General features: G+C 52.9%; 2 protein-coding genes across 3 annotated transcripts; one reads left to right on the top strand and one right to left on the bottom strand.

Moving 5' to 3' along the window:
• The first annotated feature begins 232 nt into the window (after positions 1–232).
• Positions 233–9,632, top strand: LOC124468682 (ensconsin-like). Its single transcript, XM_047021557.1, is given in 15 exon segments — positions 233–391; positions 735–760; positions 762–831; positions 2,266–2,382; positions 3,722–3,894; positions 4,810–4,949; positions 5,154–5,392; positions 5,534–5,684; positions 5,814–5,985; positions 6,148–6,252; positions 6,337–6,387; positions 6,472–6,505; positions 6,653–6,794; positions 7,103–7,269; positions 7,532–9,632. Coding segments are annotated over 15 exon segments (1,746 nt in total). The 5' UTR covers positions 233–243; the 3' UTR covers positions 7,543–9,632.
• Positions 9,633–9,802: 170 nt separating this feature from the next.
• armc1l (armadillo repeat containing 1, like) lies at positions 9,803–12,342 on the bottom strand. Of its 2 annotated transcripts, none has more exons than XM_047021555.1 (7): positions 12,190–12,342; positions 11,783–11,948; positions 11,566–11,657; positions 11,191–11,365; positions 10,906–11,022; positions 10,702–10,776; positions 9,803–10,579 (listed from the first exon to the last, which is right to left on the bottom strand). In XM_047021555.1, exons 2-7 carry the CDS (start codon positions 11,930–11,932, stop codon positions 10,388–10,390), a joined length of 801 nt encoding a protein of 266 aa, XP_046877511.1. In that variant the 5' UTR covers positions 11,933–11,948; positions 12,190–12,342; the 3' UTR covers positions 9,803–10,387. The 2 variants fall into 2 exon arrangements, with proteins under 2 accessions (XP_046877511.1, XP_046877512.1); XM_047021556.1 differs by having other exon boundaries at positions 11,783–11,945.
• Positions 12,343–12,411: the final 69 nt, after the last annotated feature.

Below are 12,411 nucleotides of genomic sequence, written 5' to 3'. Positions count from 1 at the left end.
ACTAGCGATGTAACGCCTAGTCCTTCCATGACTAACCCTAACTGACCTACTTGTAGTTTGTAGAGTAGAACTCTCTCTCTCTCTCTCTCTCTCTCTCTCTCTCTCTCCTCTCTCTCTCTCTCTCTCTCTCTCTCTCTCTCTCTCTCTCTCTCTCTCTCTCTCTCTCTCTCTCTCTCTCTCTCTCTCTCTCTCTTCCACACACACACACACTCTCTCTCTCTTTGTCTATCTCTCTCATGGTGTATGGTCTTATTTATCTTTGTGTGTTTGTTTGTAGATGCTGACAGGAGGTCAGTGTCGACCATGAACCTGTCCAAGCACGCGGACCCAATCATAACCAAGCGCCTCTCCTACTCCTCCGCCACTCTCCTGCACTCGCCAGACCATCGAGGTAAACGCACGCACGCACGTACACAGACACACACAGACAGACGCAAGTCAAACCAAAGTCAAACTTCAGATTGTGTCTGTCCTTGCCTTTTAACTTCTTCCGTTTTCTTCTTGCATCCGAGTAAAGTCGGTCGCACATGGCCTCCTCATGTGACGTCCGATGTTGTGATCAAGTGTTAATGACATAACCGGTCCGTACATGAATGGGTTCTCAATGGGGAAACGCTGTCCCCATTCCATGTGCAGTAGCGAGGTGGTGGTGCGGTCGTGTGCATGCTGTGTTTTAGAGTCATTGATGTAAGCTGCTCCTGAAGTTCATCCTGCCGTTTGTCGTTGCCCCACAGCCTTACGGAAGCGGACGGCGTCTTCCCCCCCTCGTTAGCAAACCTCAGTCTAAGCCCCGCCCATCCTGGGGCAAGCCCAGCCACGCCAGAACCACAGGTGTTTCTGGGAGACAAGGGTCACATCTCCCCTGTGTGACACACACACGCGCACACCCCCCCCACACACGCTGCAGCGTCAATACAACATGGGCTGGAATCTATTGAGGACAGGGGGGAGTCAGGGGAGCTGAGGCCTAGTCGTGCCGGTAGATGGAGGCGAAGGACGGGACTGTTAAGTTCCCATCCAGGAAGCTCCACAGCTGCAGCTGCGTTGGCAGGGATGGTCCCACGTGAACACTCCGAGTGACACTTGTCAGTCACGTTCTGTTGATGTGTGTGTGTGTGTGTGTGTGACGTCTCATAACTGTACAGTATGGAAGAGGGCTGTTTTCCCCCAGTCCTGACCCCTTTCAGTAATCCCACCACGACAGGATAATCTTTTTGTTTTGCTGGAAGCAGTCTGCTGTTTATCTGCCTTGTCTGCAAACGGGGAGAGGAGAGTAGAGGGCAAAGAGGGTCACTTCGTCTGTCAGCTACACGCACACACACACACCCAAGGGACACAAGTCACTTGCACGCACACGCACACAGTATCGAACACACGTAGCGACCCACATGAACTGAGGAGTCCGGCCTCGTTCCATTCCCCAGCCTGGGGGGTGTCTGGGTGCTCAGGTCCCCATGACAAGGACCCCTCCCCTCGGAAATCGATTCCAGCCCAGGTGTATCTGCCCCCCCCCCCCTCCCCCCCCTCCAAAGCTCACTCGCTCCAAACAGCTCGGTTTTCGACCCCGACCGCACACGCTTGTCGGGACGGGGGGACTCTCTCTGAACGAGACGCCGCGGCCGATCGACCGACGACCCGGCCCCTCGTTCAGAGAGGCTCGGCCTGCTCCGTGTGATCAGAGATCGGCCTCGCTCCAACCTGACCCCTGGAACACAGCCGGCTCAGTGTGGACGCAAGCGAGTGCACTGGGACCCCCGCTCGCGGAGCCTTCTGCATGAACCTGCTTCCTAGCTGATGCATAGCCCTCTCGAGCCTTTGGTAACCCACCCGATAACTCGATCTACCCATCAGTTACGTGGAAATGAGGGTCGAGGCGAAGGGTGTTTTCGGCTACCCACGCCCTGCATGTGTCTGGCGGGCTGAGCCGGGGGGGGGTGGCACAAGCAGGGAGCTCGCTTCGACCCTTTTGTCCTCCATGTTGTTTTCGGGAACGGTGGTGGGGGTGGTTTGTTGGTTTGTGCTCCGTGCTTTCCCTCTGCATGTGGAACCTCTTTTCTCCCCCAGTGTGTTGGGGGCGCATGCTGATGACATCACTGCAACTGCGACACTAACACACCTCCCGGCTGCTTCACTCGGTTGTCACGGTTACTGTGTTAATCCACAGGGTTTGTTTGCTGTGTTCGGGCAATGTCACTGTCCAGCTTTTTGTCTATCCGTGCTAATTGTGTGTGTGTGTGTGTGTGTGTGTGTGTGTTGGGGTGTCAGGTCAGCGTCGTATGCCATTGAGCCCCTGGGAGAACACAGTGGTCAACCGCCTGCAACAGCCCACGCACTCCTACCTGGCCCGCAGTCGCAGCGCCATGAGTCTGTCTGGAGACGCAGGTAACACACACACACACTCACACTTACTCACACAACGATGACTTCCTGTCACTGCAGCGCTGAGACAGTCTGGAGGAGCAGGTAACACACACACACGCGCACTACGCCACAGAAACACACCTCGCCGACTCCGACACAAACAGAGTTTCATCCTCACTGAGGCCTGTTGACCGTTTCAGAGCTCAAGCACACGAGGTCAGACTCGAGAGCTTTAGCCTGTCTGAGACTCTCACCAGCCTGTTGCTGGCACTGGCCCCCCCCACACACAGTTCAAACGAGCCACTCTTTCAGAGAAGTTTCCCCCATTGGCACCCTGCCCTGTCTCACTGTTACTACAGCAACTGTGTGTGTGTGTGTGTGTGCCACATTGAAGCTGCAGTATTTTCAGATGGTTCCCTTCTGCTTGTCCTTTCTCTCTCCTCTGTGTTCTCTGTGCTGTGCAACAGTGTCTCTCTGAGGTAGATTGGGTGCCCAACATTTGACTGAATTGTTGTCTGGCAACCAAGCCAATTAGCAGAGGGAGAGTTTCTGTCGCTCTGTAACATTGCGGTTCATTCGTATTCTGTCCTTATACGCCTAGTCTCTGTTTTGACATGCGTACACACACACACACACACACACAGCTGCAGAAACTCTCACGCGCAATGTACTGCGTGTGGAATCTCTCGTCTTAGTCTTTCAAGTGGTTTGGGGTTTGCTGTGTCGCATGCTAAGTTTTCCTGCCTCTAACTCTGTCACTCGTTCTTTCTGGTGTGGGCCTTGCTCTTGGTGATTGATATGATGAGTCTGAGGTCAATAATCCTGATCATGTCTGAGAAGTAGGAACCATCCATCACTGGACCTTGTTGTAGGGAGGGAACACTTAATAGTGACCCCCATTTAATGTCCCACTTAAACGTAAATAGAATCATTCGGAGATTCGAGAAGTATATTTAGTATATCGTACTCACAATGTTATCTAGTGGATTACTTTATTATGAGTGTAGACGTTAGTTTGACTCAGTTTAACTCCAAATCCAGATATAATATCTACCATATTGATCATCCGTATTGTAAGTCCAGTGATGGCTGCAGTGTCCTGACCAGCTGGAATTTGACACCAAAGCTCCTAACAATCGTTCTGTTTCCTTCTCTCTCTCTCCTTCCCTCCTCCTCGGCCCGCCTCGCCTCGCCTCCTCGTCGCCTCCTCCTTTCCTCCCTCCATCCTTTCCCCTCGACCCAACCCATCACACCTTAACCCCCACAAACCCCTCCCTCCCCACCGCCTGTCCGTCCATGTGGGTCCCCCTGCCCTCCCTCCCCCACCCGGCCTGGTGGGGTCCTGACCGTGTCACTGTAGCCCTGCCTGTGTGTCCTCGCTCAGCCTCCTGCCACCCCACAGGCTCCATGTCCTTCAGGACCATCCAGGCACAGCCCCTCCAGCCCCCGCTGCCGCTGTGCCGGAGCCAGGAGCGCGGCCTCCCCAAGGACGCCCCCGTCCGCCGCAGGACCACCGGAGCCCCCGACGCCGGGGTGAGTCGGCCCGCTCGTGTGTTGAGGAAGTGTTTGGGTGGGTGGATGTGTGGAGAGCAGAGAGGTGGATGTGTGGAGAGCAGAGAGGTGGGATGTGTGGAGAGCAGAGAGGTGGATGTGTAGAGAGCAGAGAGGTGGATGTGTAGAGAGCAGAGAGGTGGATGTGTGGAGAGCAGAGAGGTGGATGTGTGGAGAGCAGAGAGGTGGATGTGTGGAGAGCAGAGAGGTGGATGCGTAGAGAGCAGAGAGGTGGATGTGTAGAGAGCAGAGAGGTGGGCTGTGTGTGTGTGTGTGTGTGTGGGAGAGCTGAAATCCATAGCAGCCAGACACAATAGATCAGTGTGTGTTTCTCAATCCAGTCTGAATAACACAGACTGTACCCGGTGTCCTATCTGTCTGTCTGTGTGTGTGTGTGAGAGACAGATTATGTCATTAAGGACTTACAGAGCCAAACCCACTGTCCTGTATCTCCTACACACACACAGTATATACCCCCAAATAATGGGTTTATTGTAATGCCATTCTGTTTTGGTGGAGAGGAGAAGTGTCCTGTTGTTTTGGCTATTTGTGGCCATTCCGCGATCTCTTTCTGACACCTCCCCTCCTCTCCTCCTCTATCTCGGCCCGTTTCTCCCTCTCTATAACCCCCTCTGTAACTCTCTCTCACTGTCTCTCTCTCTTTCTCTCACTGTCTCTCTCTCGTTCTCTCACTGTCTCTCTCTCTTTCTCTCACTGTCTCTCTCTCTCTCTCACTGTCTCTCTCTTTCTCCCTGTCTCTCTCTCTCTCACTGTCTCTCTCTCTCTCTCACTGTCTCTCTCACTGTCTCTCTCTCTCTCCCTGTCTCTCTCTCTCTCTCTCTCACTGTCTCTCTCTCTCTCTCTCACTGTCTCTCTCTCTCTCTCTCTGGTTGACAGAAGAAGGACCGGGACTTTGTCAGGAAGTCCTGGAGCAACCTCTCCCTCCCATTGGCTCCCACTCTGAGCTTGCCCCTGAAAAAGAGATCCCAGTCGCCAGGCAACCTGCAGATCAAGGTCACAGTGCCCTCACCTGGCAGGTGGGAAAAAAGAGGACAAAAATGGCATTCGGCCATTTTTGGAGTCCCATGTTGTAGTCCGCTAACACCGAGAGGACTGTCAGTGGAGTTGGTCAATGAACATCAGCAACAGTTATTGACAATACCCCCGCCCACCTATCAACCATATATAAATGCTTGTCCATCATCCCCCCCCCCGCGTCCTTCCTTGCTCCGCCTCTCCAGACCCCCCCAGAAGTCCTCGGGGCGCCCACCTACTCCCAAACAGCTCAAGTCTCCAGGCGGAGAGGACCCGGGGAACCTGCGCCCCAGAGCCCCCCCAGACAGCCCCCAGGACCCCCCTGCTTCTGAGGGGGGCCAGCAGGAGCTCCAGAGCCCCCCTCCTCCCGGCCATGGCCCTGCCCAGCCCCGGCCACCCACCCTGGGCCAGAACAAAGCCAGCTCCGACTCCTCTGCAGCCGGCGGTGAGTTAGCATGGCGCTAGCAGCTGTGGGGGGGGGGGGGGGGGGGGGGGGGGGGGGGGGGGGGGAGCTTGCCAGTTCACTCAGTACAGCGGCCATACACATGGAATGTCAAGGGTCGTTCTGTGTGTGTGTCCCCTGTAGAGTGTGTGGGCAGCCCTCCGGCCCACAAGCCCTCCGCAGGGACCACGGACGCGGAGGAGGCCACCCGGATCCTGGCCGAGAAGCGGAGGCAGGCCCGCGAGCAGAGGGAGCGGGAGGAGGAGGAGCGCAGACTGCAGGAGGAAGCCCAGAGGTGAGCTGTGCTCCGGGCTCTCGTCTGTCTGAGCGACCCGTCTGTCCGTCTCCCCGTCTGGACGTCTCCCCGTCTGGACGTCTCTTGTCTCTCTGTCTGCCACACCTGTGCGTGTGCGTGTGTGTTCAGACTGGCCAAGGAGGAGATGGCTCGCCGCAAGGCCGAGGAGCGGGCGAGGAGAGAGGAGGGGGCTCAGCGGCAGGCGGAGGAGGAGAAGAAGACGAGGGAGGAGGAGGAGAGACGAGCGGAGGAGGAGAGAGCCCAGCAGGAGAAAGAGGAGGCGAACAGACATCAGAAACAGGTCAGAGGGATGGAGAAGCCTGCGCACACACACACACACACACACACACTGTAGGGGTGTCAGTCTTGAGCGTGAAGCTCTTAGTATTGCTGTTATTCAAAATCTCATTGTGGGCGTGTGTTTCCCTGTGTGTGTATGAATGTGTGTGTGTGTGTGTGTCAGAGGGAGGAGGAGGAGTCTCGTCAGAGAGAGGAGGCCGAGCGACTGAGGCAGGAGAGAGAGAAACACTTCCAGAAGGAGGAGGCTGAGCGCCTGGAGAGGAAGAAGGTAACGCACACACACACACACACACTCTCTTTTAGGGGTCTGCTGTCTCGTCTGAATTCACCCCACTCTCTCTCCAACACACAGCGCCTGGATGAGATCATGAAGAGAACACGCCGCTCAGACCCGGCAGAGAAGGTACACACACACACACACACACATATCATGACACTGGTCATGTACATTGTTAAAGTCTTGTTCTGTCTCTTCTTCCCTCACCAGAAGACCACCCCACACAGGAATGGAGAGAGCGCAGGTAATTGGCTGTTAGATGGTGAACATGTAGGCGTAAACGATTGAGCAAGGCACCAGCTGGGGTGGAGCAGCCTGAGGCGAGGCCAGAGGCGTTTGCTGAACAAATACAGTTCTTTGCTGAGCAATAAAGTTCTTTGTGTGCCTCCAGCATCGACGCCTGACTCCCCGGGTCCCTCGGTGGCGGCGGGGGGCGTGGCCGGACCAGAGCACGGTGAGCGGAACGGCCACAGCTCCTCCCAGCCTGCCCCCTCGCCCGGCAGCGTGCCTGTGCTGACCTCTGGTGACAGCAGGTGAGGCTGCAGGGAGACACGGGGGGGAGGGAGGACCGGGATCTGGATGTAAGCAGAGCAACCAACTGGGACTCATCCACCCCCTCTGCATGTCTCACGTTCTCTCCTCCTCCTTATGCCTCTCCCTCCCCCCCTCTCTCTCTTTCTCCCTCCCTCCCCCCCTCTCTCTCTTTCTCCCTCTCCCTCTCTCTTTCTCCCTCTCTCTCTCCCCATCTCCCTCCCTCTCTGTCTTTCTCCCTCCCTCTCTCTCTCCCCATCTTTCTCCCTCTCCCTCCATCCCTCCCTCCCTCTTTCTCCCTCCGCTCCAGGGAGAATGGGCAGTTTGAGGAGGTGATTGAGCTCCCTCCTGACCCCAGCCTCTCACCTCCTGATGAAGGGGAGGAGGAGGAGCGTGGTCCTGTCATAGCCTTCCATGAGAACGGTCTCCTGAAGCCTCTGAGTGGAGTCGACGATGTATCAACACAACAGAGAGCAGGTCAGGCATCTGTCTAAAGGCTTACAGACAGGTTTGCCGTATCAAGGCAGACAGACAGGTTCACAGTATCAAGGCAGACAGACAGGTGTAGGGTATACAAATATACAGACAATATACAGTATCATGGTTTAAATGCTTAGGTGGTACATGTGATATTCTACTATATAATAAAAGTTGAGCATCTGGACGGTATTAAGACGTGTGCAGTACACAGACTCATCCGTTCCTTCATGTTCTTTTATGTTTTTTCCTGGACGCCCAGATGTGGTCTGACTGCCCTGGACAAGGAGAGCATGGTGGAGAGCTGAGGGCAGGCGAGAGAGAGAGAAAGAGACGGAGGAGGGGAGAGAGCGATGAGGGAGCAGAGAGAGAGAGAGGTGGAGCAAGAAGGTAGGCCCAGACTGAGGAGAACGAGGAGAACTGAAGGAAGACGAACGCCCACACGGGGAGAATATCTCTTCGTGGACTCTTCACGAAACATCCCAAAGCCCGTCACCTCCAAAGAACTCTCCAGACATTTCAGACACGCTTTTCCAAGTTGTTGTCCTAGTGTGGTAACCAGACCGTCTCTCTCTCTCTCGCTTAACACCAATGGCGTGCTGTGTGTGCCCCAGTGGCTCTTTCAGTCCCCTGCCCCCCCTTCCTCTTGAAAGGAATGTCCTGAGACCCCAGGATCCAGTGGCGGTCCGTACCATTGTGAGACTGTCACAGGGGGGTTTCTACTGGTGGGTACTAACCATACCTGTACATTGAGATCAGCTGTAAAGTCCTCTAATCTTATACTTGAAGAATTCCTCGTTGCTGTAGAGGTAGAGTTGGAGGCGTGACCCAACTTAGACGGGGAGGGGTCGTGGGGAGAGGTTTTGATGTATCATTTAAGTTAAACAAAAGAAAATATTCCTTATTCGTCTTTCTGTAAACTAAGACTAGTGTGTACACTACTGAGGACCTTGTTTAGTTTTATAATTATTGCTATAAATATGAAATGTAATTTCATTCTACCCCCCCTCTAATTTTTTCGTTTCATTTGTCGGACTTAGCTCTGAGAAGATCTGAGACTGGCCTTCCCTTCTTTACGCCAACGTTTCTTCGTGAGATTGATTGAATACTATTTTGAGTGACACCCCTGTTGTTGATGCACACGGATGTGAGCTGACCTATCAGCAGGCTTAGATGACCATGGCGATTTTCAAACTGTCTCCCATTGGGCGACGTACTACCTTAGGAACAAAAAGCAGGAAGGAGAGCGATCCGGGATGTGCATCGAATTATTCATTGACCAGTCAAAATCGAGACACATTCTAAAATGGCCTGATCCTAGTACAGACCCTGGGTGTTTGGAAGGGTTTAGTGGAGTTAATGCTGCTACAAATGTTCCTTTGCCTTATCAGATCAGAGGGGGCGATCACATGACACAGAGGTCGACTTCATCCCACACACAGCAAGGCAGTGCTACCAGGCAGATATGTATTCCCTACACGAGTTTGACGCCGACACACAGACCTATTCTTAAGTGGCTGCTGTCTCTTCGATATGATTGGTCAGATAGAATAGATGGGTGAGGCCTGCTCCTGATTGGGATCTGTGATTGGACAATTGGACATCCGTCATGTCACGGGGGCCTGTGCTCATCTTGAAGCGTGTGGGGGACAGGTGGAGTGTTGCGAAAGGGAGTTGGGATGCAGCTGGACTCTGTCCGCCGTGTGATCGACCCCTCAACGACTATTCTATGAAGAGATTGAAGTTCTAAAACAGATCCTAGGTTCCACCCAGAGAGGATGGCGTGCTGTGCTTTCATCTCCGGCCTCGCCTGTAGCTGCTGTACTCTCCGTCACTTGGTTCTCAAAGCTTTGCACTTAAAGGTTCCCAGTTCTGGTTGGAACCCCTCTCGACTTCAGCGGGACCAGACATGGAATGGACTTCAAAGATCCATCCATGGTCACGTGGTCTACAGTAAACGTACATTTTTGTCCACGACATGGAACAAGAATGGAGAGCCTTTCAGCCTTAGTGCTGTAATCAGGGCAATATTAGCATAAACCTACTATCTGGGTTAAATGAAAAATGTTATAAATACATAAATATGTGTACAGGGACAAAGTGTATATTTTAATAAGACTACAAAGCTTTGAAAACTAACAGCTCTATCCTGACATGGATAGGGGTCTGATACTAAGATAGGTTCTGTCCTATACCAAGAAGCTAAAACACAGCGGTTCCACTAGAGGTTAAGACGGGAACCTTCATTTGTCTTTGATGGATTTAACAGTTCTTCTAACCAGGGACACATTGTCAAACAATACATTTCCCAGTGGTTCCACCTGTATCGCATGTCAATAAAGAATTCAAATTTTGTCTGGAAATGGTATGCTCCTTGTGTTGTAATAATGAGTGGGAAATCTCAGCCTGGTTGTTTAGTAGCTTCGGCCTTAAACAAGTACATAAGGATGAGGTTTATTCGAAGAATTGTTTCAAATGACAACATTGAAGGTGTTCAAATGGTTTGCGGTTGCGTGTGAAGAATGACAACTCATACATTGAAATGGAAAATGGATTCAAAAGTGAATACAAAGCATACAGCAGTGTGAAGCACTGTAACATATGTAAAAACAGGAAATTCTGACAAGGAAAAATATAAAAAGAAATATGTACATTCACAAACAGGACAGGAACAAGCATCACAAGAACAGATTGACCAGCCTTTTCTCTTCAGCAGTGGGTGGGCTTCTACCACTACATATAGCGTTACCCTTCAGCACATCCACACACAGCGCTGGCCCTGGTCAACATGCCCTCCCATCCAGGCAAGTCTGACAAGTGACCTAACTGGGTAGGCAATGGTAAATACAAGCTAATGCGTTCACCCATCCAGTCACGTCCGATTCGAGATTCAGCGGAGCTAGGAAAGGATGCCTGTTCAAACACGGCCTCTGGTGGTCAAGTCTGTCTGGTGGCAGCTCCGGAGCTGCCCTCTCCCCAGCTCTGGAGCTGCCTTCTCCCCAGGTCTGGAGCTGCCCTCTCCCCAGCTCTGGAGCTGCCCTCTCCCCAGCTCTGGAGCTGCCCTCTCCCCAGCTCTGGAGCTGCCCTCTCCCCAGCTCTGGAGCTGCCCTCTCCCCTCTCACCAGTAGAAGGTCTTGGTGAGGAAGCCGGCGGCGGCGTTCAGCCAGCTCCCGCTGGCGTCGTCCTTGGCGGTGGTGCGGGAGACGGCGCGGTCCGCGTCCCTCTCGGGGCTCTCCTCCTCGGGGAGGTAGTCGGGCAGGGCCCCGTTCTCCTGGACCTCCACTCCACATGAGCTGATGGGCAGCAAGACCTGCGGAGAGACACGCGCGCAGGATTCTTAACCACGCTGTCGAGAGCGACGCAGGGATTTGATTGAGCAGAGCGTGTTGGCGGCGCCAGTCTGACGCGCAGTCTGACACCCGCCCCCCCCACCTCTTCTCCGGCTTCGTTCTTCACAACCTGCTGGGCTGACAGCACCTGCGTGGCAGCAATAGCTGACGCCAGGCTCTGTGGAAAGAGAGAGAGAACAGGTGTGACACGACTGAACAGAAAGAAACGGACACTACGTTAGGCACCAGTCAGTCTTGATATAGGTCTGTGTGTGTGTGTGTGTGAGCCTGAGGACCAGGCAGTTACCTCGGTAGGCAGGTCTGAGCGGATGCGGACGGTGCATCTCTTGGAGGCCATCTGGAAGGTGAAGCTGATGACCCCCTTGACCTTGAGGAGAGCCTGCTCACACATACCTCTCTGGTCCTGGCCACGGGAAGGAGGCACCAGTACACTCAGGTCAGTCAAGGACATTGACACAGCTTCGTAGATCCAACCGTTTCAAATATACATCTCAATGTCGGCTCGTGTCATGTTTAAATGAGAAAGAGCACAGGGGAAAGGGTGTACAGTGTGTGTCGTGAGTGTACATACGGTGCTGTCTAGTCCCTGGATGTGCAGCGTGACAGACTTGGCCTTCTTGTTAGAGGAGTTGAGAAAGAACTGGGACTTATTCCTCCTCCCTCTCTCCGGGGAGCGGGGGGGTGGTGCTTTCAGAATGCCATACACCTCCTTCGCCAGGGCGCTAACGTCAACCGACAACCCATTCCTAAGACAATGAAATGGTACAGAAATGGGTATAAAAATGGGTACTGGGTACTGCTTTCCAGTACTGTCGAGTGTCGCATCTGAATGAATGAGACGTTTACTTTCATTTGCAGTTTGTGACTTTGAAGTCTTCTTCAGGCACACATCACAACGTCGTGCATGACATTCCACAGTGTACAGGACCAGCGGGCCCATACTCACCTGTCTATCAGGTCTTCTAAGCTCACCATCATCCCAAGTTCATTCTTCATCATGGGGATGTTTTGATGGGATTCGGCTAGGTAGCGCAAGGTCTGGCCGCAGACAGAGCGATAGAAACGTATGAGTAAAGGTCATGTCTTAGAAATGTATTTCATGTTATTGTTGTTTTGCCAAACACGACAGAAGTAATGTTCTCTATTATTCCCAGGGTATTTACCTGCAGTGTGGCAAACAGCACTTGAGTGTCTTCGTGGCCCATGAAGAGTACCAGGCCTGGAAGACAACCCTGGTCCTGGACTATGGCCTCCCGGTTCTGAGGTTCGGTGGCCAGGTCCCGTAGCTGGCTCACCACAGACAGAGCATCCATCACCTTAGCAACTCTGCTACAGGATACAAAAACGAGAAACAGTTTGTATATAAACATTTGTTTATATAGCTCGTTAGCAACGATAGCTGCACTGCAGCTATCACGTACTGGTTAGCTAGCTGCCTAGCTTGAGTTAGCCAATAAAGTAAACACGTTCCCTAACTAGCGCGTTAGCCTAGCCACCAGTTAGCTAAAAGAGGGATCAAGTTTAACGGGTTGAAACGTCAGTTTATGTGGAAATATTACTTAACACTTACGGTTAGTTGTTGTAACTGGCTCGTCCAGTAAGGTTATGAACTCCTAACTAGCTAGATAAACACGATTAAAGTTTTAAAATGTTAAAGTGATGGACGTTATCCACGTAGGGAACTAGCTCTTGCGCACAGAAATACAAATTTTGTGCAGCTTCTTTCCGGCTGATCATTGGATGAAAGTCTCTTGTCACTTCGCACAGTATGCTGTTTCTATTGGTTCCCTGT

This window comes from Hypomesus transpacificus, chromosome 6 (genome assembly GCF_021917145.1).
Source record: "Hypomesus transpacificus isolate Combined female chromosome 6, fHypTra1, whole genome shotgun sequence".
Lineage (NCBI taxonomy): Eukaryota > Metazoa > Chordata > Actinopteri > Osmeriformes > Osmeridae > Hypomesus > Hypomesus transpacificus.
The sequence above is the reverse complement of the archived record's forward strand: the minus strand, read 5'-3'. Positions and strand labels throughout refer to the sequence as shown.